General features: G+C 36.6%; 1 protein-coding gene across 1 annotated transcript in view; it reads right to left on the bottom strand.

Annotated features, from left to right (window-relative positions):
* The window catches only part of RIC1 (RAB6A GEF complex partner 1), a 49,966-nt gene extending 22,457 nt beyond the window's left edge, over nt 1-27,509 (bottom strand). The window contains 4 exon segments of the mRNA XM_010287719.1: nt 34-141; nt 11,460-11,536; nt 17,579-17,686; nt 27,369-27,509. Of these exon segments, the coding sequence (XP_010286021.1) occupies nt 34-141; nt 11,460-11,536; nt 17,579-17,686; nt 27,369-27,509 (434 nt within the window).
* Between the last annotated feature and the right edge of the window lie 113 nt (nt 27,510-27,622).

The following is a 27,622-nucleotide window of genomic DNA, read 5'->3' as shown; positions in this document are numbered from 1 at the left end:
GAAGACTTCTTAAGACATGATTAGGGAGCATACCTTGTGATAGATGCTTGCAAATCCAGCACTTTCTTCATTTCTAGATTTAATGAAGGAGCACATTGATCCTCCTTATAATGTGGGGTCCCCTTCAGATGTGGGCTTCCTCTAAAATAAAAGACAAATACTACAACTGAAACAAGACATCCCTCAAAGGAGGTAAGAGTTCCTGACTTACATTCCCGTGGGGTTTTTTCCCCCCCTATATATATACACCAGACACTCACGTGCAACCTATCACAAGCAGCACCTAGTATCTAGGACATAATTTGAGTGCAAAACAATGAGTCAGTCATATCATCCTATATACCTACAAAGAGTATGTGAGCAAAATAAGACAATGATCAGAGAATGAACATTACAACAGCTGTGTAGCCTCTCTTAATAATCCTATAATGAGTGCTATATATTAATGCAAATTCTGATTCAATAAAATGGTATTTAACTTGTTTCTATTAATGAAATGTGTTGCATTTTTAATCTCCAATACATTCTTTGCCAAGATGCATTACAGATATTATAGACTGTAAAACATTCATGTTTTTTCAGTTCCTGTTGCCAGATCAATGTTTATACTATTAATTTATCATGCATAACCCAACAGATAGACATTTATTACAGTAATTCGTAAGAATATATCTCCCTATAGCAAATTATCAATAAACCAAAGACTCACTAAGAAAAGAGATGACTAAGCACTGATTCTCTTCTTTTAAATAGACCATTACACAGTATCAACTTCTACATGTAGAAAGCTTCTAAAATAAATTTTCATTTTCCTCATTTTAAATTAACTGCATTTCATTAGACAATGAAATGTGTATTTTAAAACTCAATAGAGCATCATTAAAGTATTCCTAATTTGTCTGGGTTATCAGATGTGTCATATGTTTCATTAATTTTTTTTTTAAACAAAAACTGACCTACAATCATTAAATATTGTAACGTGTCATCCAGCTCATCCATGTCATGAGCATTATGCTAGAAAACAAAGCAAACTATGCATGAAACAAGTACTGCAGATAAGTTAGATTTTAGTATAACTTCATTAGAGAGAAACAACAGATACATACAGAATTCTATGTAATCTTCACCTGGATTTTAACTTACAAAACATTTCTTTTATTTTACAGCAGGGTAGCAAATACAACTGCCTAAGACATGGCAGAAACCAAAGCAGCTGCAGTTTTAGATAAGTTTGACACCACAAGGATACCTCAATTTCTTTCCTGCCTTGATTATCTCAGTTGGTATCAAGTACCTTAATTCCATTACCCATTTATAGCAAAATACAAAATTCATATCTGTTATTCTTTGATGGATACTACACCCTTTCTTATGCAGTAAGGACAAAGATATATGCTAGCTAAGCTAAGATCAAGGCAACCTTTGACATTCTGGAGTTAGCAGAGGGAAGTAGTAACATCTTTGCAGAACAAAACCATGGTGACCGTGAAGGACTAGAGTGATACTATAAGGTTAGTTAATCTACCAACCACAGATGGTAACTTGTATAAACATTAAATTATTAAAATGTTTGTTTTGCATTTCAAAAGAAAATTAACTACAAAATACAGATGTCTTGGGAAAGAATAGCCCTTCATGTAAGCTAGCTATTATGGACTGACAGAAGACCTGAAATAAAGAAAAGGTGATTAGTTAATACTAGCATTGTGAGGTTGTGTTGGTTGTTTTTTTAAAACATAAATGAGACTGCATTTCTTGAACTTCATGAAGACAAATCCACCTGTTATCTTTTAAAGTCAGGGATTGCACAGACAAAAAATTATATCATACAGGATGAATTCCTTCAAATCTGTCACTATCTGTAATGCAGCATCCTGGCGGTTGGAGAAACACATACAGGTCCAGACAGTACACTCCCAAGCAAGATCAAATGACTCTGGGTTATCAAGAATCAGTGGTACAACTGAATCTTCTATGCAAACGACTAAAATTGAGAGAAAAGGACTGTGTAATGCATAAACATTACTGTTATGTAAATACAACACACCATATAACAGCAGGTCGAGGGAGGTGATTCTGCCCCTCTACTCTGCTCTAGTGAGACCCAACCTGGAGTCCTGCGTCCAGCTCTGGAGCCCTCAGCACAGCAAAGACATGGACCTGCTGGAGCAGGTCCAGCGGCGGGCCACAAAAATGATCCGAGGGATGGAACATCTCTCTTGTGAAGAAAGGCTGAAAGAGTTGGGTTTGTTCAGCCTGGAGAAGAGAAGGCTCTGGGGAGACCTTATTGCAGCCTTCCAGTACTTACAGGAGGCCTATAGGAAAGGTGGGAACAGATTTTGTAGCAGGGCCTGTTGCAACAGGACAAGGAGTAATGGTTTTAAACTGAAAGAGGACAGATTTAGATTAGACATAAGGAAGAAATTTTTCACAGTGAGGGTGGTAAAACACCAGCACAGGTTGCCCAGAGAGGTGGCAGATGCCCCATCCCTGGAAACCTTCCAGGTCAGGTTGGACGGGGCTCTGAACAACGTAATCTAGTTGAAGATGTCCCTGTTCACTGTGGGGTTGGACTAGATGACCTTTAAAGGTCCCTTCCAACCCACACTATTCTATGATTCTCTGATAACATGCCTGCTGTAACTGACTGAGGTACATAACCAAGTATAAACACTATAGTTTGTACTGTGCAGGAACACTAAGCCAGAATGGGAACAACATGGTTTAAAAGACATCTTTTGCTGAAAGAGAAATTTCAAGTTCCCGTGTGGGTAGGCTTCTTTTCCTTTAAACACCTTTGATAAAAATAGTTTGCAAGAATATATGAATATTTTCAGTTTCATGAGCTAGTTTCAGCAAATTCATTACCATCTGCAGAGTATATCTTTTTCCACTGAGGCATTATGATCAGGACTGAAACTACAAAATGTCAGTATTTTGATTCATTGCCTGTGACTACATCAAATCTATTGATTCAAAAAGAAACTCTTACTAGGGGTGCAATGGAGGGCACAATCAAAAGTACACTGCGTTCATACAGTCCACATCTGCATGGGTCAGCCTCACTAGTTAAGTTACTTTGACCTTTAAACGAAGAATGTGCACTGCTGATGGAAGCAGGAAAGAATGTTTGGTCTGGGTTGCCACATCAGCATCTGAACCATTGTAGCCAAACTTTAAGTAACTCACTTTTGCAAAAGAACTGAGAGAAATGGACACATTCCAGTGAATAACCAGCTGCATATCGAAACAAATATAATCACTTCTATTTATACAGCATCTGTTAATGTAACCAAACCTGTGAATAAGATCTCTTAACACTCAGGATTAAGAAAAATCTCCCACTACCTCACAATCCAAGAAATCCCCAAACATGGAAAGATTAGGAATGCCAGGCTGTTTTTTTAAAGCTAGAATACAAGGTTTATGGGGAAATTTCAGATCTTGAATTGAAGATCAAGGTGTACTTTTTATATCACTAGGTTCATTCTCGGTTCCCTATTTACCATGTGATCAGTGATAGGCTTGTCAACAGAAAACAGAGCACTATACGGTGTAAAAAAAAGTCTTTGAGATGTTGAAAGCCTGTGTAACTATCTCATGAATCACCTTTTTAAATAACAGTAAAGAGAAATGGTAAATATAAGTCTACCTTAAGGGCTTGACCTCTTTCTCCAAACTCCTGTTTTCTCAGCTTTCCCCATATTAACCTTCTCCTGCTTCCGTTCTAACCTGATTTCCCCAAAATGAAAGAGGACCCTATAAGTAAGTGAATTGCTAAAATTCTTAGCATGAAGACATAATTTTTTGTATTCATTTGATCTTCTTACAGGGGTGGAACAGGTTCTGGAAGTAACACTTTGATTCTTTTAGAAGAAAAAAACCTGTAAGCTCAAACTATGATGCTAGATGCAACAAGGAGAAAACAGAGAAGTGTATTTTAACCACATCCCCTTAAAAATCAACAAAAAACAACAAACCTTAAATATCCTAAACTCAAGAAAGAGGCAGCACCATGCAAAAGCATAGTCAGCTGGCATCCCCTGAACTGGGAGGAAGAATTTTCAAAATAATGTTCAGTTTTTCAAAATAATTTTCACTGTTTTCTGCTTATGACTGGAGAATTCTATTACAGAGGTAGAAACAGCACTAGATTAGGATTTAAGTTACCACCTTACTATCTGGGGTAATCATAGTAATACAGGTAGTTGTTATGGCTGGATAATAGTTTAGAAAAGTTCAGAGATGCTCTCAGTCAACAAATATTATGCTTCCAAAAAAAGTTAGCGTGGCTAATGGCAGATATCACATTAATTTTAAAAAACAAACAACAAACAAGTCAGTAGCATCCATTCCCACTGGTCAAATCACAGCTGCTTGGGAAGTAATGGAGACATTTTACTGAAAAAAAAAAATGAAAGACTCCAAATTTGTTCATCAGTAAATATCTTTAAAATAAATAATTGATACTAACAAGGAAAAATATTTTTATACTACTTTGGGGCTATGATATTCTTAATTGCTGCTGCTAAAATGGTTTCCTCAGTAGTACTTTTTGGAAAATAAACAAACAAAAACAACAAAAAACCCCACTTTGATATTTCAACTATTAAGAGTATTATACATGTGAGAAAAACAGGGCAAACAATGTTTCCAAGTGAATTTACACCACCCAGAACTCTGCTTTGCTCTCCTTGAAGGCACAAAAGCAAAAAATTGACAGCAGCTATTATGGTTGCATTAGCACAATTACACAATGTTTATTAACTGTTTTAAAAGGATTAATGTAAAGACTTCAGTTAGTGAATTGTCTGTACAGCTGAGGACTTAATTTTTTTTTACACTTGATTCAAGAGCCTGCATCATAACCTCTAAACACGTGATTCTTCGCTAAAAATTCACTGCCCACCATGCTTTTTAGGAATGGTTCTCAAACAAGTAAAACAAGTTACACTGAGAGCTTTGATTTCCATACAATTAGCACATTCTCACTGCTAAACCTGCATCTCTCCACCGTGCACTGCTGGCAGCCACCAGCTGAAGATGAAATATGTCTGGCTGGATCCAAAGCTATACACACACAGACTGGCAAGAGCTGGACAAACAAAAATTTAAAGAGTCTATGGAAACAACTATAAAGAATAAGGATTGAGGAAAGTAATGCTTAGTACAGCCTTTTGTACCCAATTGAGTAATAACAGGTTTCTGTGGTTTGAGAAGAGAAATAACTAGCTAGCATGTTAATCCAGTATTTATGTAAAAAAGCTGAATGATTTAACAAGTTATTACCCCAGTTGCAAAGATTTCTTGACATTTTAAACCTCCTGAACAACATGAAGCACTAGCAAGCGCCACAATGCTTAATAAAACTCTATAACTAACCTAGTTTTAAAAATACATTTTCCAACCAATGCCAAAAACAACATACAAGGAACACCACACTGTTAAAAGTTTAGCACAAGATTAATTCCAAACAAAAAATATTTAGTAAGTTAATTAACTGTACACCTCATCATTTACCCTTGCAAAGTTTAAAGTTCAAACCCTTTGTACACACTAATCTTAAATCTGCTGAATCCGCAAAAAAATCCCCACTGATGAGGTAATTTATGGCACCTATAAACCATCTTGCTAAAGAAAAGGAGAAAGCTTCGAAAAGTGCCAGGAAGAGTAGGACGTGAATACAGTAACCAGACACATAAGCAACAATACAGCATTATAAAGTAGGATGTAAACACTAGATTGTTCATGTGCCCATATGGGTTAGAAAACAACTTCAATTTTTAAAGCATTTTCAGATACTTAAAAAATCCATGGCATTGAGACCTCATTCTAAATTCACACAATACTCATTTCACTTCCCCCACCTCCCAAATGCAGGCACCACTTGAAGGATATGAAGAAACCTGAGGCAAAAGAATCTCCAATTACCACGTCTAGTTTATTACCCATGTAAAGTTTTTAGGTGTTGCCTTTTTTAAAAGGCAAAAATATCCTCAGCATTAAGTCACCACACGCTGTCTCTTCAAGTGACAATTGTTAAGTTACTCTCCTTGTCCAAACTCTGAACAGAAATAACTATCAGTTCAGTACAGGGAAGCCTCTAGTGTGACGGTGTTATACATCTCTCCACTGTGAAACATTCCTTTGGAAACTCCTCAAAAAAATATTACTGTACCTTGCCACAGCTTAAAAAGCTATAAATTTGCTTGTACGCACTGCCACTTTTAAGTGTATCACAAGGCAGAGATTAATATTATTTTACCATTCTCTTACCTTACCATACATACATTTTCTTCACATTTTATCTTGTAATGACTTTAATAATATAGTGGTAAAATTAAACTGAACTAGTTGAAGCAGGACTTTGTACTTGGGCTCACTGCAGGGAAGCATCCAGAATGTGGGCTAATGGCCAATACCGATTCTCCTCCAAGTCTGCTCTGAATTGGAGCAAAGTCTCTAAGAGAATAATCTACAGCTTCATTCCAGCTGTCTCAATTAAAAAAAACAAAAAGGCAAAAAGCAAAAAACCACACAATTACTGTTTTTTTCCCTAGTTTTAGCCTAACAAGCAAGCAGGACACTTTTTCATTGAGCATGAATGTCTGTTCACTCCTAGAACAGACTAGCAATTCCTAGCCAAATATCAACAGACCCAGAAATACTTCCCTCAGCAGAACAACTGCAATTCATAACATTCCTAAAATATTATAACTTGAGAAAAAACTACCAATTTACTGCAGCAAAAATTTAAAAGCTTCCTTTTTTTATATATAAATGCAAATACTCAGAATTCATTATAGATTGCTGCGCTTATGATATGAGCATTTGTTTTATCACATTAACTTAATATTAGATTTTACAAAAAATGTGCATAATGCTGAACAGGAAAGTTCCTTAATCCTTATCACATCTACATAACTACATTTTAAACTGATTAAACCTCTAAAGGTATAAAATACCCAGCATTTAAAAAGAATTTCCCACTCAACCATCTTAAAGTATTTCATATATTTTGAATTTTCTAAGAGCTATGCCCTCAGATATTGATAGAATAAGCTTAAAAGGTTTTGTGGGCTCCAGCCACAAACGTTGATAATCTTGAATTCCAGCACTTTGATTAAAACACTGAATTTCAGCATATAAAGACCATTACAACAGGCTGATACAAAAAGGAGGAAGTCAAGCCAAATGGGCATTTTTAAACAGGAAATCCATTTTCCTAGCCTCTGTTTCCGTCTGGTTTTAAACATACAATAGCAGTGGGCAAGGGGACTTCACTCAATCTTACTTTCCAAAATCTGGTTATTTCACACTATTAAAAGATTAGGGGAAGCAGAGACTCTTGCATTCAAACACGGGAGCTTAGCCTCAGCTCACACTTTAGCTCTTCTACTAAACCTGTGTTGATTAGATTGGGAGAGAAGAGACAGACTTGGCCCTAAAAAAAAATCTAAAAAAAAAAATCATACTGTGATTAGATATAATACTGAATTACAAACAGCAAAAGTGTTTCTGTCACTTACCATCCGGTTTTTGTTTGGTTGTTTTTTTTACCCTCGAGGTATTTCGTTCAATCTGTACTAGCAAAAAACTTTTGCAAGTGTAATTACAATTTACACAATAACTGTATGCTAGAATAGTTTTGTTAACAGATCAAATACAGACAAGCTCTTCTGGATCATCTTGCTCAACAGCCATATATAGTAATAAGCCTGTGCAATAACAACTACAAACTGGAATGACTGTACTTTTTACTCCACAAACATCCCTCTCCCACACGGACAAATGATGAGTGATTTTTATTTTCAGCAACTTTTTTTGGTCCTTTTCCTCAGATCAAGTCTAAACCATTATCAAGCAAATTTTAAAGCAGTTATTTAAAAAATATCAATAACACATAAAGCTGTAACTTTACTGCAGCTACCAGTGTCCCAATATGGAAGACTGCAAAAACTAACTAAAGTCGAGAAAGTGGCTGTCTATCATACCTTATCAACTACTTTTCTGATGATTTTTTTTTTTTAAACTTACGATAAAACATATACATTTCATTTAAATGAGAGCTAAGCTGACAGGAGAATTTAAACACAACCTTTCTCAATGTTTTCACTTGTACGGGATCAAACGTAGCCGCAAGCTCAACTTCAGGATACTGACTAAACTAGAAAATCTTGCACCAGGATTTTGGTGTAGCTGAGGATGTTACTGGTGTGTACTCCCAGTGCACGATGCGTTCATTCTGCTGACCTGCACTGCTTAAGAATTCTGTTCAAGCTGAAGCTGTATTAAGAGATTTTTCCTCTATTTTTGTTGTCACTACATTGAAATTCTATGTTTCTGTCAGAACTGTCCATTAAAGACATGATACTAGAGAACATGCTTTATTCTGCTTACGAAAAGTTAGTAGATACCGACAGTTCATCATCAAGAATTATTAATTATTTTAAAAAGTAGAGTAAGACAGAACTTTTAGGACCACTAACAGAAGTGTGCTCACTAGCTAAAAAAAAAAAAAAAACACACAACCAAAAACACACAACTGCTGATATTCTAGAACATCTCTTAACTTTTTAGTATGTTGTGGAGGTGTCCAAAGAGAAAAACTGTAAAAAAACCCACTTTATCTCAAATATGCAGTGTGGAGACACACCTTTGAAACTGTTGTCCACCCACTTCACTGTTTTTACTCATTTCCAGCAGCTGGGCTATCACACCACTAATGCAAGGACAGCCTGACATCCTTATACTCTCCGCAAAAATCACCACCCTCCCATTCACTTTGCCAAACATAGGTAAATAACCACCTAAGTCAGAGCTGGACAAGTTGTAATTAACATTTGCATGAGAGTTACAATGTTGCAAGCAATTGGTTTATCATGCAGTATCATACAAGAATTATCATACAAGTATCACTGAGCAGTCACTCCATGTTTTTGAACTTTCCAGTGCTGCTCCTCAGTGCTACTTCGAGGTCACCATTTTCTAATGCCAGCCTTTTATTATATATATGCCAACTTGCAAGTTAAGCTACTGAAATCCAGGGGAGGGAACAGGGAATAGTAAAGAAGGGCGATCAATAGGTTTAGTTTTCTCATCGGAGTCAGCAACCCAATTTTACTTAAGGCACATCTGCATAATCACTGCTGCCAATATAGAGGAAGAAGCCAAGTTACAGTAGGAGAAAACAGTGAGGTGTCACATTTGAGGCCTTTCACTGACTTTTAATGGCTTCAGAGTTAACAAAATTAATTTTTTATTGTGTTCAGTCCAATAGAAATGAAATCCAAGTATTCCAGTGAAATACCGTCTCTAGAAAACGAACATATGACAGAAGTAAGTTAAGTTTTAGTTCTGGGCTTTAGGTTTAGTTTGTCTGTTTGGTCACCTTGGGTTGGAGGCTCTTTTGGTCTTTTTTTCTTAGTATTTGATCTACAAAGTGAATTAGTGATACTGTCTACGGACAGTGCACTGTATCTGCACCAAAACAAGTTCATGCCACCATAGTAGTTAATAGAATAATTTTATGTTAATCACAGCAGGCATAATCCACACGCAAATGCTTGTGTCTTTCTTTTGATCTAACATAACCAGAACAGTAGTAAATTTAGGTAGGTTTTCAAAAGTAAGGGCTAAAAATAGTCAGACTAGTAATCCCAGTAAATTCAGTGAGGTCATTCATCTTCTTAAAGTTAAGCACATGCATTAGTCTTAGGAGACTGTGAGCAACCGATCATAAACACTCTAGGGACAAACATCTTGTCTTATTCATCCACAGAATCCACATTATACCATTTTGGGCTATGCAAATATATCTTAAAATCCTGACCATTCAACACACAGCTAACTGACTTTTTCATAAAACACACACTTTAAGGTTGACAACACAAATCAATTACTAATGTTTTATATAAAAGCTAGACCGGTTAATCCCTGGTTGCTTAATAGATATTTTCAACCCTCCTACATGTGGCATGTCTAAACAAACTTTCCAAAGCTTCTTTTTTAACTCTTATTGCATATTTTATACATATTTCCATCTATTTTCAGATTTTGCCAATTAAAAAAACATTTTCGAAATAGAACAAAGAGAACATACAACAATTTAGTCTTTTGCACTATGTACAGCTGAAGATATATTATCCCTTAATTTATATCAACAAGTTGCAGCAACATGTTGTCTTTTTTTTTCCCTGATTACAGTAAGTCAGATATGAATAGTATATTTCAAGCTGACTTTTCACATCTCAGAAAAGGCAAGTAATGTAATGTAATATAACTCGTCTACATTAGTATTAAGTTTTTGGAAAACAGACAAGTAAGCTGTAACAGTAAATTCCATTAATTCCAGAGCTTTCAGGGCTACTTCAGAGGCCAAAAGATGCATTATAGTAGTAACACATACAAAATTTTGCACTCGATGAAGCAAGAATTCACTCTGAAATAATTTACTAACTACCATGTAATTTCTTCCTATAACTCTCAGTTCTTTACAAGTGCTTAAAATCTGGATGCTCATGAAGACCTGATTTTTTTTTTTTTATTTCATGGTTTAACTGTTATGTTTAAAAAAAAAAATAAAAATGTTTTCCTCTTACATGACATTATAGGTTATCCAATACTCTTCATAGCTGTCCATTTGGATACACCCACTGATCAACTTTAAGTCGTGTTAAGAACTTGAAAAAAGCCCCCACAAGTTTCTAGCCAATGAGAAATCAAGAGTGTTTTATTATTCCTGTGGCAAATTTGATCCAATCAACAACTACAGTTTCTGCCTATCTAAAGACACAGACACACATAAATACACCCCTTGAGGTTCTGTCCTAAATATTTTCCAATTTTGTCAAATTAGAAGTCCACTAAGTCAACCACAAATACATCAAACATACAGCCACGTTTTAACACATAAAAATGTATTGCATCTCACAAAAAAAAGAGATGATAATGACAAGATAACACACTGCAGCTAAAATACTTCCATATTCTTACTAAAAATAGTTCCTATTCTTTCCAAAATACTGAGAATTTATTCCCCATTTGTTTCAAAAAAATCTCTAAGTTATTACAAAGTTGGGGGATGGAGAGGGATCTGCTAATAATTCCTAAGCAACATGACTTACTCAGCTGAGTTACTCAAAAAGGAATTATTAAAGCTTGTTACAGATCATGAATTCAACAGACTACCTCAAATTACAAAACTAGACAATTTTAACCTTGCTATTCAGGATTTTGTGAGCTTATAAGGTGGACTTAAGGAATCTTACCTGCACAGAGCAAACCAGTTAGACCAAGTTCTCCTCTGCACTACCTCAATAGGAATGATGCTTCATATACTCATCAAGTTTTAAAACATACTTTGGAAGGAAATATTTTTTATCATAAAATCTGCTGAGGACTTGTCTAGTCATATTTTTCCACACTGTGGGGATGCAAATAAAGTTTAAAATACTTACTTGGGATACACTGGCTCATAAAGATACTTGTCTCTTGCTGATGGGATTTCAAAAAATAAGATGTATCCATTTGCAGTCTGAAAGAAAAACACTGATAAGATATATATCTAGTCTATCTGCATGAGTAAAACCTATACAGACCATTGTGATTTCTATATATGTCTCATATATTGAACACAAATACAAACTCATATCAAGTTTCAGCTATATTTAAAAACTGTGCATTGAAATTCATTCTAGGTAAAACCCGTACAAGCCCTTAAAGCTCACTGAATAGATCACTCGGCAGAAAAATGGAAAAACACCACTGTTGATGTATGTGACCAGCAGAAATCTTCCTCTGATTCATATAAATATATAAAACCTAACAGCTACATCAGATGTTTAGAACCTGGGCACCTAATTCCCATCAACAAAGAGAATTAATGCAAAAAGCATGTAGTAGAAGGTAGCAAGCCTTCAGAGCAACACCTCCATATTGAACACATATGGACACTACAGAGTGCAAAGAAGCTAGGCACTGCCTGGATGAAGCTGGTCATCCAGGTAGTTTTCAAAAAACCCTCATGTCATGCAGTATCTTTAGATACGACAACACCTTTCCAAAAATCTTCCGGTGTCTGAAAAAAATTCTACTACAATTCAATCCCAACTTATATTCTGTCATTCTGGAAGACTGACTTCTAACTATAACATTATTTGGAGAACAAATATACATTATTTATTTATTAGATGTTCCAGTCATGACTAGAAGCTGATCCAATAAGTACAAGAGAGGCAGATGACCAGTAAGGTTAGTTGTTCAAAGAAGTATAATTTGCTTAAAGCACAAATTTATCCTTCAAGTAAATCAGCACAGGCAATTTGGCTAAACATTTTTCCCATCCAATCATTTTAATATGGGCTGGGCATGTACCCAAAGCACTATTACTGGAGACAAGAAGCACTGAAATGCGTGGTTTCAAGTTGCTTTGCAAGGCTGGTTTCCCCCTCTTTGAATAAGGGAAAAAGTAACACTCTTGTTAGCTTAGTTTATCAGTTCATAGATGCCATGTTTTTCCCTAGTCAAACATTTTGCTTCATCATGAAAGAAATTTGTTTCAGCTTCAGAGTCGAAGAAACACAATTATTCTCTTTCAAAGCCAGTATATTTCTCATGCAAGAATAAAATCTGAACCACAATGGTGAGCTTGAGATGGGCTGAAAATAAATAGAAGCTTTTCTATGTGCAGTAATATCATGTGCAGGTATTATGTGGTAAAGAAACGTGCTCATTTCTAACATCTTTACAGGTTCTTTTCATTACATCATTAAATATTTAACCTGTAAGTTATCTTACCCTAGAAGAAGAGTAAAACAATACTGTGAAGAGTCTTTATACTGATATTAAGGTACAAAGGGCTTTACTGAACACTATTCAAAGCACAAAGTTGCTATTGTTACAGGTTCATTTCTAAATAGAACCTCAAATTCCATGAAGAGATGGATGAAATGCAGAAGCATTCAACCACACACTTCTTGCAAATGGATCATATTCATTCACATATGTTTCTACATTGCTTTAGAAATGTCTGTTGCAATGAAACTTGCTAAAGAAACCATCACTGTCATCTGTTCCCTGATCATTCTCATCTCTGACAGTCAAAAGTATAAACATTCAGCACCTTGCACAGGATTTCACTACACAGCTTCTAGTACACTACAATGTCTAACACAGCTCTGCCTTAGCTATGGAAATACACACTGAAGAGCTGTCTGTATCAGAGGACAGCCTGTAGCTGTAGGGGAAGGATTAAAATGCCTTGTATACTTCTCTGTATTGAAGATCTTGATCCAATTCACAAGTTTAACTACTAGAATTAGCTAACTTGGGTAAACTAATCTAGACAAGATACGAAATATTTTCCAGTAACACTGGAAAGATTACAAATATGAGAGAAGAAACTACAACACATCAGGGGAAAAAAGAAAATCAGAATATCTGTTAACAGTTTAGCAATAGAAGATGCTGGTAGTAAAAGTTAGAATTGGTAGGGGATGATGACAGTGTGAGAAATGCTGAACTTTAACTGCATACCATTAAGGCTACTTGAGGTATTTTATAAAGCCTTATATGCTAGACCAAAGTTTGTGTCCAGCACAAATAATAATTACCTCAAAGCATATGTTGCAAAGCGATTTATTTTCATAGAGATGCTCTGAACACTCTGGCATTCAGAAACAAAAAACACTGCGTATCACTGCTTTAGTGGGTATTAAATCCAGACTAGCCTCCCCATCATTGTCATTAAAAAAAAAGTGTATGTAACAGTTGGCTAATAAGTACATACTATGCCTTTTGTTCACCCTCTTGAAAACAAAGTACAACATAATTTTATTATTACATAAAACTACTACAGTCAAGAAACTCAAAAGCACAGGTAATAACAGGTGAGAAACTAAATCACCTAACAGCTTTCAAGCTAGTATTTTAGCTGTATCACAGGACTTCAGCAATTAACTGAAGTTAATACAGATCAACAAAATTAGTAGTACAAACTAATCTATATTAGATTCTGACATCATCTGCAAAAAAGAAAACTATCCATTTAGCTGCAGAAATACTTGAAAGCACAGTAACTGAACTGGCAGAAATTGAAGTTAGTCTGACCCTCAGCTGCACCATAAGGTCTCTTGAGCAACTGGATCCCAACATCACAGAAAAAAACAAAATATGTAAAGTAATTCAATATAACTATTAAAATATCTTCTGAAATACTGCATGAAGGTATGAGTAAAATGTGTTTGGATAGTTTACTTGTGATGATATGCTGTATTATAAAATTGAAGAATTCTTTTTTATTTGTAGTAAATGTTACAGAAGACTCCTTTTTGCCTTTGCTGGTAACTATTAGCATTTGCTAATATAAAATGAAATATTGAAATATAATAATAATATTATATTGAAAATATAATCTGACACTAACAGAAATACTTTACTGCACTGATTCCATGAGATCCTTTCAGGTGATTTAAACATTCTAAACCAACTACTCAGAATAGTCGGCCCCTGCACTGCACACAAGAAAATGGGAGCACAGGAAGTTTAGCTGATTTAGAGTCATGATGATATTGGTAGAGACACAAATTATTCCATAAACCATCTGGTATTTTCCACTAAGATAACAATATCTGATTGGTTTAAAAACTACAAAGCATTACGTTTGTTATTTTAACCAAAAAAGATGGTTTATATTAGGAAATTAAGCCGGTGTACCAACAAATACAGTAGCTGTTATCCAGTTTGTAATTCTACATAATCAACTGAATTATTTCATTATTTTCTTCTGCATCTTCTCACAAGAAAATCTTAAATACTGTAGCCTTGATTTTAAAAGCTAGAAAAAGAAAATTCCACAACTTAACACCTGGTTCTAATGTAAGACCTGACCAACAAGTCACCAACAGTATCATTGCATATTCTGACTCCTATAAACTCTACCTCACCTTTGCTTTATCTACCTTGTACCTCAAATAAATTTTTATGCTAATGCTGAAATAGTCCACTCTACTGCTTGTGAGCACAGCATCAGCTACAAAGCAAGATTTTATTTCCATGTGAGACAAGATCTCATATTTTCCTTTAAGACTCTTAATAGAAGAGTCTATGTATCACTGTCCCTTGTTTCTGTGCTCTCACTGTCTTCCATTTTTTTTTTAAACAGCAGAAGATACTGCACCTTAATAAAGCCACAGTTTTATCCTCTTAAGACCCACCTTTCTGAAACATCTGTAAACCCTATTTCATATAATCATAGAATGGTTTGGATTGAAAGGGACCTTTAAAGGTCACCTAGTTCCAATCCCCTTGCCATGGGCAGGGCTGCCTCTCATGAGGCCAGGTTGCTCAAAGCCCCATCCCCTTGAACCCTTGAACACTTCCAGGGAGGGGGCATCCACAATTTCCCTGGGCAACATGTTCCAGTGCCTCACCATCCCCATAGTGAAGAACTTCATCCTTATACCTAATTTAAATTTACCCTCTTTCAGTTTAAAGCCATCACCCTTTGTCCTAACACTACATGCCCTTGTAAAAAGTAAGCCCCCTTTCCTGTAAGCCCCCTTTAAGCCCTGAAAGGCTGCAACAAGGTCTCCCCAGAGCCTTCCCTTCTCCAGACTGAACAACCACAACTCTCTCAGCCTGTCCTCACAGGATAAGTGTTCCATGCCTCTGATCATTTCTGCGGCCCTTCCCTGGACCCGCTCCAACAGGTCCATGTCTTTCCTGTGCTGAGGGCTCCAGAGCTGGATGCAGGACTCCAGGTGGGGTCTCATCAGAGCAGAGTAGAGGGACAGAATCGCCTCCCTTGACCTTCTGGCCACACTTCTTTTGAGGCATCCCAGGATACAGTTGGCCTTCTTGGCTGCAAGCGCACGCTGCCAGGTCACTTTGAGCTTCTCATCAACCAACAATTCCAAGCCCTCCTCCTCAGGGCTGCTCTCAATCCATTCTTCACATAGCCTGTTTTCATGCTTGGGATTGCCCCAACCCTGCACTTGCCCTTGTTGTAACTTCATGTGGTCTGCATGGGCCCACCTCTCAAGCCTATCAAGGTCCCTCTGGATGGCATCCCTCCAGCGTGTTGACCGCACCACACAGCTTGATGTCTTTGGCAAACTTGCTGAGGGTGCACTCAATCCCATATCCATGTCCTGGACAAAGTTGTTAAACTGGTCTCCACTTGGACATCGAGACATTGAGCACAACTCTTTGAGAGTGACCATCCAGCCAATTCCTTATGCACCAAGTGGTCCATCCATCATATCCATGTCCCTCCAATTTAGAGATGAGGATGTCATGCAGGACAGTGTCAAATGCTTTGCACAAGTCCAGGTAGATGATGTCAGTTGCTCTTCCCTTATCTATCAATGCTGTAATCCATTGCAGAAGGCCACCAAATTTGTCAGGCATGATTTGCCCTTGGTGACCACCAACACAGCTTCACTAATCACCTCCTTATCTTCCACATGTCTTACCATAGTTTCCAGGAGGATCTGCTCCATAATCTGGCCAGGCATAGAGGTGAAACTGACTGGCCTGTAGCTCCCTGGGTCTTTTTACCCTTTTTAAAAATGGGGGTTATGTTTCCCCTTTTCCAGTCAGTGGGAACTTCACCAGACTGCAACTACTTCTCAAATATGATGGATAGTGGCTTAGCAACTTCATCTGCCTCAGTTCCCTCAGGACCTGTGTATGCATCTCGTCAGGTCCCATGGGCTTATGCAACTTCAGGTTCCTTAGATGGTCTGGAACCTGATCTTCTCCTACTGTGTGCAGTTCTTCATTCTGCCAGTCCCTGCCTTTGTCAAGAGGCCAAAGTCTGCTATCCTGAAGCCCAGGGTAGTGAGCTTGCTGTGCACGCTCCTTGCTGCCCTAAGGATCCTGAACTCTACCATTTCATGGTCACTGTAGTTTCATATTCTGCAGCAGACCATCCTTGTTTGTGAAAACCAGGTCCAGCATAGCATCTCTCCTTGTTGGCTCCTCTGTCACTTGAAGGAAGTTATCACCAATGCATTCCAAGAACCTCCTGGATTGCTTATGCCCTACTGTGTTGCCCCTCCAACAGATAGTGGGGTAGCTGAAGTCCCCCATGAGGACCAGGGCTTGTGAATGTGAGGCTGCTCCTATCTGTCTACACAGGACCTCATCCGCTTTGTTTTCCTAGTTGGGTGGCCTATAGCAGACCCCCACTATAATGTCACCTTTATCAAGCTAAGTATGCTTATGTCACCTAACTCCTCAACTGTTTCGTTGATTCACATGTCTTTAAATTCCCTTATTCTTTGTGACCAGATTACTAAAGTACTGAGATGCTGGATCAGCCCTAGCCAATATATCTAAACGTTGTTTTAACACAAAGAACTGCAGTTCATTCTTCAGGGGGAAAAAATGAATGAAAATTACTAAAGAAAGCTTCTATCATCCAAAAAAAACTTGGTGCTATTACATATTTTCACAAGATAAATATAAATTAAATGTATATACAATCTCCAAGTTTGTATAAGCACAGAAATTGGCAATACAAAACTTTCTTTGCAATAGTTTAGCCACAGTTAGAAGAAAAACCCCTACTTACTGAAACAGCTATCATGGTGCTGTCAGGCCGCCATGCTGCTTGTTTATAAGGTCCAAACTGAGAAGCTGCTTTTGATAGTTCCTTGTAGCTTACAATTAATACACTGGGCTGGAGGGAAAAAAAAAAAAAATTACATCTTGTATCTAGAAGGAATGGGATGTTTGTTATATTGTGATATAACTGTAAACAACTGTGTTTCTTTAACAGCAACAACACATCCACCTTGAAAAGCAAGGTTGAAAAATTAGTGCATATTTGACAATGCATTACACAATGGTGCTTTTAATGCAGAACTCCTGCCACGCTGTCATTCCTAATCTCACTCTTTAAAACTCATGACATTTAAATAGAATACTTCATGTGCCCAGAAAAGAATCATTACAGAATACAGAAGAAGTTTCAATTTAGACAAAGAGTGACTGATGCTTAAGTTGAACAAAGGCATCTGAAACAGGCTCCTATAATGAACAGAACTGTCAAATTAACTAGGATTAAATATTCTGCACAGAGTATTTTGTACAATCCATTTGCTTTGTTTCTACTAAATGGATGGGCCATTGTATTAAATATAGAATGATAATCAGGAAGTCTGGTTTATATCTCTTCAAGAAAAGGTTGCCAGAAATTGTGCAGAAAATCTACCTCTACAGTTTGCTGAAATGATTTTGCATATGATAAGATGCAACCATTAGCACCTTTCCTCCTGGGAACGGAGAAGAGCTTTGGGGTCATGAAGCCCAGACAAAGCTATCATAGGCAGTAAGTCTTCCTTCCCCTTCATGAAAGCAGTCGGGAGCTGTGACACAAAAACTTAACAGAAAGTTACCTTTCCTTGCTCCAGTGTTTAGAAACATTTCTTCCTCCTTAAATATACTTAAGAACTGTTTGTACTTTCTTGCTCTTGAACCAGTAATAGCTTTCAGCTTAGACAGGTATTCCCCCTTCTGCTGCCCTCCACCACTGGGACAAATATGTGCATATATGTTGGTTAGATGACAACTGTACTTCCTCAGCATTCAGTTAAACTAACTTCAGTTAAACCACACTTTTATTTTTGTAAACAAAGGCTTCCCCACAACGTCATAACAGATGCTCTCCCTAGAGATTTGGAGACTGATCTTAAGGCATTTCTGTGCTTCACGCATTTTAGCAGCAGGCAAAAAAACGTATTAGAAGCTCATTAATGCACAATTTTCTTTCTATATTGCTACTCTTACAGAACATGACAGTATTTATACTGGAATTTGTGATATTTATGCACCAGAAAGCTGCCATTACACTTTAGAACCTGTATAAAATTTATACAAACTGATTTCTAGACTGATCTCATTTTGTGTCTTACAGATGAGGACTAAAGGAATTAACATTAAGAGTGCAAGCAATCATTTTTATCTTTGTGCAGTTTAAGTAGCTTCTTTTCTTATGAAAAAGCAAACCCACCTCTAATTCAATAGGTCACAAAGGCTACTTAGCTAATGGTTAAACCATAAATATTTCACTGCTACAATGTACTTCCACGTACTCCACAAACTCAAAATCATTATTTCCTATGTCAGGAAAACCTTAACATACAAACTTTATCCCCCTGTTAACAAGCTTCCCACAGAAGTGTGAACTGCTACAAGGTTAACAAAGCAAGAAGGGCTGCTTGCTACCCTGCTCTGCTCATACAAGAGAAATGGTCATTTTACAGCTGAAGTCATTTATTACCTCTGACATGCCCAAAGATGTATAACAGCACAGGAGTATGTTCTATAAACAGGAATATATCAGCCTAATTTTAATTACTTGCCCCAAGCACAGTAAGCCATTAAACACACATTTTAATAACAATAAGGGCCTAGGTTAGTACAATACTTTTCTCTGGTTAGGTTCAACTCATAGCCTGTACACAAACAGTAGGGATTCAGATTCTAAATGTAGTGACACAGAATTTTGCCTAAATCTTTACATTTGTTTCTGTTAGAAAAAACAACTCCCCACTGTTAGCGTCACAAAAACAACATTTTTTCCCTCTCCATACTTCTGCATGCAGCTACTAAAATTATAGAGAAATCTAGTTAAGCATAACTAACGAAAGATGCACATTGTCTCAAATAAGCCAAGATATTGATCCTCCCTCTTTATAATGCTTAAAATCTGCTTCTTGTAAATATTAATGGTAGAGCCACAGCTTTTGGAGAAACTGGTGATTATGGAAACATAGCAAGTGACCCAATAAAGAGAGTTAAGTTTAAAAAAAACTTAATATGTTTACAGAACAAAAGTAAACATCTTCAGTTCTTAAGGAAGAAGGAACTGAGTAAGTAATTCTTTAATCAAACTGCAACTTAAAGCTAGTAAAAGCTTCCCAAAATAGATAAAAAGCATATCTGACATTTCACAACCTGCTGCAGAGAAAATCTAACATTTTGATATAGTACATTTTGCCTCTCTGGAGGAATGTAAGGTAAGGCAGAACAGAAGCTGCCACTTACAAACAGAATAGCGATGTACACAGGATAACAAAAATGGTGAAAAGGAAAAAAAAAAAAAAAAGGGTTGAAAGATGACCTTAAAAAAAAAGTATCATTACCACAGAGTAAACAAATTCTCCAGTGCTCTAGTTAATGCTACGAAAAGAGAGCAACAGAACCTCTTGTTCCCACAGTCAAATATACTTTATCTCCTTCCCTTCTTATACACCATTCAGCTACCTTGGCTACCTTTTAACAAGAGCACCTTCCACACAAGCTCTTACTCTGAAATCTTCACACTTCTCAACAATGCCTTTTTTGCATGAAACATGCCTTTTTTACAGATGTGAGATTATGACAATGTTCGCAAGAGACAGCTGAAAGCAAACGTGTTTTGAATGACCAATACTGAAACTGAGGAATTGCACTATTTATAAAACAGTAGGGTAGCAAGCTAGCTTCATGAGCAAAGATACCTAACTCAAACTACTTTAAAACTCACTTTTGTTTCATTATCAGTTGTTGTTGTACAATAAGAATTCCTTTGGACTTTTCACTAAGACAGATGAGCTTTGCATCAATATCAGGACAAAATACCTAAGCAAACAATTTAAGAAAACACCATAAAACAACATGCAAAACCAAAACCATGGTGAAAACAGTTTAAAATTGTTACTATTTTACTTAATTCTACTTAACCAAATACACCATCTTTCTCTTTTCCTATTCTTAGGCAATCACTATGAGCAGCATAAGTAGTCTCAGACCTCTGAGCCATATAAAGTAGTTTTTACAAAGAAATCTATCAAGATATGCAAACCCTGCAGCAAATACTCTCAGCAAGCTTCAACATAGGATATTACCACTTCACTCCTCTAAACACAAACAGTCCAGCACATTGGATGTAAATACAAATCAATTAGACATTTCATCCTTAAGATGTCCTGTTTAAAGACTGCCTGTTCAAAGCACACAAGTAGTACAGCCCTAAAGAGCAGCCCTCACCGGAGCAAGTGTCTGTCCTAATTGAGATGTTTAAAGGGCTTCGAAGAAAATGATACATTAACTAACTGGAGAGAGGTACAATCATTGTTTGACAGAATACAAAATAATGAAAAAAAAGAGTTTTCCTTAATTTGGATTCTGTGGTTTGACTATCGCAAATAGTCAACATAGTGACAGACAAACTATCCATATAGTGCATTTAACACATTAAGTAGGTCAGCAAATATAATGGAAAACTACTGGACTAAGTTTAAGAAGTAAACACATAACAGCATGTATGTGTTCAGATACTGAAACTTCTTAGTGCTCCTTTATTTTTAGTTGCTCTCTTACTATTAATTCACTTGAACCCAGAAAGAAAGAGAGCAAAACAGGAACACTGCCATGTATAGTCACCCAAAAGATTAGTAAAACTATGAAGTATAACTCTTGCTCAGGCCTGTGGATGTTCCTGTAAGACACCAGCAGCCCCGTAATTTTTATGTAAAACAAAGAAGTAGTTATTAAAGCTGTACTAAATATGAACAGCAAAATCATATCCTTACCTACATTCTAAGAATGTTGCATCAAGCAGTTGATACAGTCATACTCAAATTTTTATGTAATGTAAAAAGTCATTTTTTTAAAATAATGATAAAGTTGCACTGAATCCAAATATTTCTGCCCAAATAATACCCAAGAACATTGAGAAGTTCTAAACTTTTTGCGTGGCCTATCCATAGCCAACATGTTCAGCTCTGAACTCCACTTTTTATTTTGGTTTTTTTTATTGTCACCATAAATCCAAAGTAACTTGAATTTTAAACCCAAGTAAATTTCACAATCCTTAATATTTCCTTCTTTCTTTTAAAGGATTCTTTAAAATAGTGCCACCGATTCACTATTACTAATTTACTTTCCAAATAATTTTTTACATTTAATTATAGCTTTCAGACCCTTAATATCTGGAAGACTAGCAGTCTTTTCACAACTGTTAGATCTAGGAAGAATATTCTTGTATTTGCTGAGAGCTTGCAACAGTATTAGTAACTGACAACAAGGTATAATGTATGGGTTTGGGTTTTTTAATGGAATGTCAATATAAGAACCTGATGGTAGATGGCACAGCCGTAGATAAATGTCGAAATCCTAATATTCTCATCTCTAACAACTCAGTATTCTAGACATCAAAAATTAATCTCATTTAGAATCAACAGGCAATTTCTGTTTCGTTTTATAAAACAAATGCTTCAATGCTTTATTAGGCTGTAGGCATAAATCAAAAAACATGCTGTTCTGATGAGCTTAGGATCTAAGTGACAAAGACAAGGCTGGAAAAAACCAAAATAAAATCCTGGTGACACTGTGCACTTTGTCATTGAATGGTCTGTGCTCCACTTTAAAGGCTGAAGCTTTGTAAGCTTATAAAGTAATAAACCAGAAAGGTTAGATGAAGAAAAGCATGCATGCATGAGGAAAATTCACTAGTGAGTGAAAAAAAAAAAGATAGACCACAAAAAGACATTTTGGCAGTAACAGAGATACAAGGTAGTGATAAAACAATTTCTACAGGATTAATTATAAAAGCGTAACTCCTTTAATTCAGTTTTAAAAGCAGCTGGAAAGCTCAGAAACAGCAGACTATCCATCAACAAACACAGCAGACAGTTCCCAATACTGTGCTTCACGTAAGCTACTGTGAGAGAGTTCAAAAAACCAAAGTGCATCAGAACTGTCAATCACTACCTCTGCCAAGTGAAAGTTTTCAATTAGCATACTTGCTCAGAAATGTTGCCAATAAGAAGAGACATATTCTATAGACCTTTGCTGGTCCTCAGCCCCATGAATTGCCAAGTGCTTAAATTTGGATTAAATGGAATTGTATGTGATGGAGAATAGACCCTCTAACCTCATCTCTGATCTCATACTGGCAAATCACTCTCATGTGCAACTAATTGTACATCAAAACTCATAACTGAGGATGCTTCTCCCGTCATGCCAGTAATTCTGAGGTGTCTTTCAGGGGTCATCTATTTTATATTAATACAGGAGACACTGAAAAATTGGTACAGTCTACTGCATATTCACATGATGATTTTACATTTCACATGAAAAATCCAGGTATTCCTTATTTAATTATGTAACCACAAATACATCTTTATAATAGAAGCAACATCACAACTATTACTGCTATCAACATACAAAAAGAAATGGCCTTCTCAGACAAATGTCTGATGGGTATCAGTTAAGAGAGTAGCATCTCAGGGGTTAAATTACTAAGCAAAAAACACAGCATAAGAGGCAAGACATCTTAGTTTACATTGATGCTATCTGTGTCATATTGTTCGCACTAGACAACCATTTACACCATTATCAAGATGTCTACTGTCAATTTTGCAATCAAATTTCACATAAAAATGCTACAGAAATTGTATCTAATCCTACCTAGGAAATGGCCATGTACAGTAATTCAGTAAGTTATTCTGCCTACAGTTCTAAGATGAAAGCAAAATCCTGAAAGCATGGTGAAAACATAATTATTTTTTTTATTAAAGGTGGCCATTAAAAGAAAATTACAAAAACAACCACATACAGACATAGCATACAGTCATAGCATACGGACATCACTTCTCTAAACAGAAGCACAGTCCCCTGTTTTGTCCTCTTTGTTTAAATAACATGTATGCTTAGATTTAAAGCACATACCAAGCTCAATTCTAATACTGCAACAGCTAGAGACAAAAAAGCACATAAGAGTGAGTTATGAGAGCTCTCGGAACATAGACTTATTCAGCATTTAAAATGAATAGAGATTATGTGACAATCTAGGATTCTGACATGCATGCTTTCCCATAAGCTTATAGTTCATTTAGGTGATCTGATTCAACATCAGATCATCATTAGAAAAAACAGTAAAGTTTAAAAACAAGGGCAGATGTAAATCATAAACCCATAATCACGCAGGTAATTAAGTAATGCTCCTCAAAATGAGTAGTTGAGGCAAGCTACTCTTGGCTTCAGAGATCTTACAAAACTGGTTTTGACTGGCACAGTCATAGCAGATACTCCAACAACCTCCAGGAGTTTTCATTAAATATTCAAGGACAGTACTTATTCCTGTCATTGCCACATCTGCTAAGATTAAAGAAAGGAAATACTGAACTATATTTATACATATAACTACGTCATCAGTCTATTCCTGTTGCACACAATTCACTCTTCAACACTTACAGGGGGAACTCCACTCATCTATCTCCTTCCTCAGTTGCATACACCTGCCCTTAACATCTAGAGCCCTATGGGTGAATATCTAGAATTCTCTGTACTGCCCCAAGCTCTTACTTCATGAGGTAATCAAACCAATTTAAAATTAAAAGCCACTACTGTTAAAGGAGTAACACCTTCAGCAAACCAATTACAATGCTCCTTTGATACCTTCATGAGTGGAAATAAACAGGTTTCTATTTGTTCAGCAAACTGAACAACTCTGTAAAAGCCATCACTAGTCCAATGTAAGAGCCACTAAAATACAGGTGCAAGCAGGGAAGATCAAAACACTTAGGATTGCAAAGCTGCCTGGTGAAACCTCACCTTTAGTTTCCCACTCAATCTATTAAACATCAGTTGCCCCATTTTAGCATTTCAGAGAGTTTCTTCTGTAAATTAAAGTTTCTCATTTCACACCTTCAAGCACTTAACACTACCAGGATGAAAAGAATGACAAGCTTTCCAATGCAGTCAATGAAAACAGTTTCATTGGCTCTTACTGTCAAGGAGTCTTCTGAGGTACCAAGACCATAAATTTCTTCTGATTTAAGAAAAACACTTTTATCAGTGGTCTCCAAAGTAGGATGCATTTAATACAATCCATTGGTGTGCAGAAAGAAAATATTTTTGTACCATTAATAAATGAAGTGGAAAATTTTAAATGTATTTATTTCAGCTTTACCTCATTCTTTTTCAAATTCTGTGTTGTGTATACTTAGTAACATGCATACTAGTAAAGTAGCACATGCATACAATTCATAAGTAAATAAATGAAATAAATGTATACATATTGAGGATGTGTGCTCAAAAATCTTTCACCAATACTGGTGCATGATCAAAACATTCAGGACGGATCAGTGGCCTTTCTATCCACAATACAATTCCTCCCTACAAAATAACATCTAAAATAGTCACGGACTTTTTGGCTCAAAAATGGTAACACAATTGCATCTGTTTTTACCCACAACACTTATTCCAGTTTCTAATCTTAACACCCATATTGTTTCCAAACCAGAAAACAAACCACACTTTGGGATAAACCTCTCTTAGTTCCATTAGTTCTTAGCACACTGTAGGTGAAAAGGAGCTTTGAACATTACCACCTCACTGGAAAAACACACATACCAAATGTAAATTCACATGCCTGGAGGTATTTTAAAGGTGCCTCTGTTGTTGAAGAATACAAAACAGAACTTCACCAGCTTCATCACCTCATTCTTACATGAAATCTTTCACATATAGTTGAGATAGTAATAAGCCTTAACAAGAATATCAGCCTGAAGGCTTTTCTACTTCCAGAAACTGCATTAGTTCAACCTGACCAGAACTTAGCCTTGTTCCAAAGAAGATACTTCTGACAAACCAAAAGTTTTCTAGAATGCAATCATTTGTTTGTTTTATAAAAGTCCAACATATGATTTTAAGCTTCACCTTCAAAACCAACCAAACAAAAACCAACCAAAGAAAAAAACCCCACCCCCAACCTCAGCCATATACGTAAAAATAATGTGAGAGATTCTCTTAAAAAGGCCTTTAACAGAAACCTTTGTCTTACAAGATTTTGCTAACAGCCAGGTGTCCACAGAGGTGGTGAGATTGTAACATACTTCTTAGTCTAAGATCAGTCAATGATCAAGCCCGGCAATGTCAGCACCTTCCTCAAAAGCACCCATTATATACTGAATTAAAGTGTATTTAAAAAAATCTAATATCCTGTAAGTTTGCTCAACTTTTCTGCATCGAGTGAATTCCTTTAGTGCTCTGCAGCCAGTTATACAACAATTAACATTTCAAAACAAGTCCAAGCATGTAAGTTAATGAACATCATCTTCAGGAAGAGACCATAAAGTAAACTACATTCTAGACAACAGGGCACATCTTGAGAAGCATTCTACAGGCCTGTTCTTTTTTATGTATTTTCCTGGAAGACAAGATGAGTTGTTGGACGGACTATAACTGTAGGTTTAAGAACTGGCAAGAGCTAGAAGAGTGCACACTTTATCTACACTATGTGCCACAAACCGAAGAAAACAGAGACCACATGATTATGCTCACATAGCATAGTTACTGGGCTTTTATGTCCTAATTGGATATTTGTTTAAGTTAAAAAAAAGCATCAGCACCCCACCCAGAAACTCACGAACAGCCATGCAGAGCGCAACACAATGTAAAGCGATAAAATCTCAGCATAACATAAAACAAGATTTTAAGGCTATGACTGTCATTTGATACCTTTCAGTATCAGCTTTCTAAAATTGGATTGTTAGTTTTCTCCTGTAAGCTGAGACGAACTCTATAAATTACCTGGAGTTGGAGATATTTATAGACAGATTTAGGGTCTAATCTAGGCAGTATTTAAAAGGACCCAGCGTCATCAAATCAAACTGACAAACAGCATTTTTGTTACCACACTAATTCAAAGTGAATTAAGACCAAGGCACTTCATGTCAGTTATTCACAGTCTCAAACTAGATGTTGCTAAAGCAGCAACTTCCATGCAAAAGCCATGACAATTCTGCTGTTTAGGGCCGCAAAACTTTTAAACTTTTCATAAAAAGAAAAGCTTGTGAACTTCTGTGTTGTACTATAAGGAACGTTATGGCCTGTTCTGTGTTTTGGAAAAAAACGTGTTTCATATCTCTTACATTCATATGTTCTTTTATACAAAAACAGGACATAAGAAGGCAGAAGACATGAAGCATATTTGCAAAAAAAAACATTGCTACAAACAGTCTTTATATTAAGCTTATGCACTATTTAAAGACAAAGTAAAAAAGAAAATAATTTCTTAGAAGTCTCATTTTCAGGAATAACAGGTGTTAACTCCAAGTAGATTTATCTTACATATTTTCTTAACACTACATTGCTATCAGTAAACATCGTCGCTTAACTGCTCTAATTCACAAATAATGATGTGTTCTGTAAGCTAGAGGTTACAATCCTTGCAATCCTTACAATCCTTGAAGTTCCAAACTTTACAGCCCTTTCTGGAACAGGAAGGAAAAAGCACCATTTTACAGATGAGAGGGCTTTTCAGCTGGGGGGAGCGGGGCCCGAGGGCCAACAGGAGGATGGATACTCACTCTGCAGAACCAGATGCTTAGCTGAGATGGGGATAGCACTGCGAAGAAAGCTCTCTGGGGATCCGTCTGGATGTGAAGAGGTTGCTCCAGGGACTCCAGAGGACACAGCAGTCTCTTAGGCCAGCCGCTGAGAAAATACATGGCTGTAGACTTCCCTCTTCCCGAGAAGGGGGCTCTCAGCTTACTCTAGCCTAGACGAGGGGCGGCGGGGACATTAGCCGAAGGAGAGAGGCAGGAGGGCTCGCTGCCGGCTC

This window comes from Phaethon lepturus, unplaced genomic scaffold (assembly GCF_000687285.1).
Source record: "Phaethon lepturus isolate BGI_N335 unplaced genomic scaffold, ASM68728v1 scaffold16335, whole genome shotgun sequence".
Classification (NCBI taxonomy): domain Eukaryota; kingdom Metazoa; phylum Chordata; class Aves; order Phaethontiformes; family Phaethontidae; genus Phaethon; species Phaethon lepturus.
Note: the sequence above shows the minus strand (reverse complement) of the source record. Positions and strands in the feature narration are given on the sequence as shown.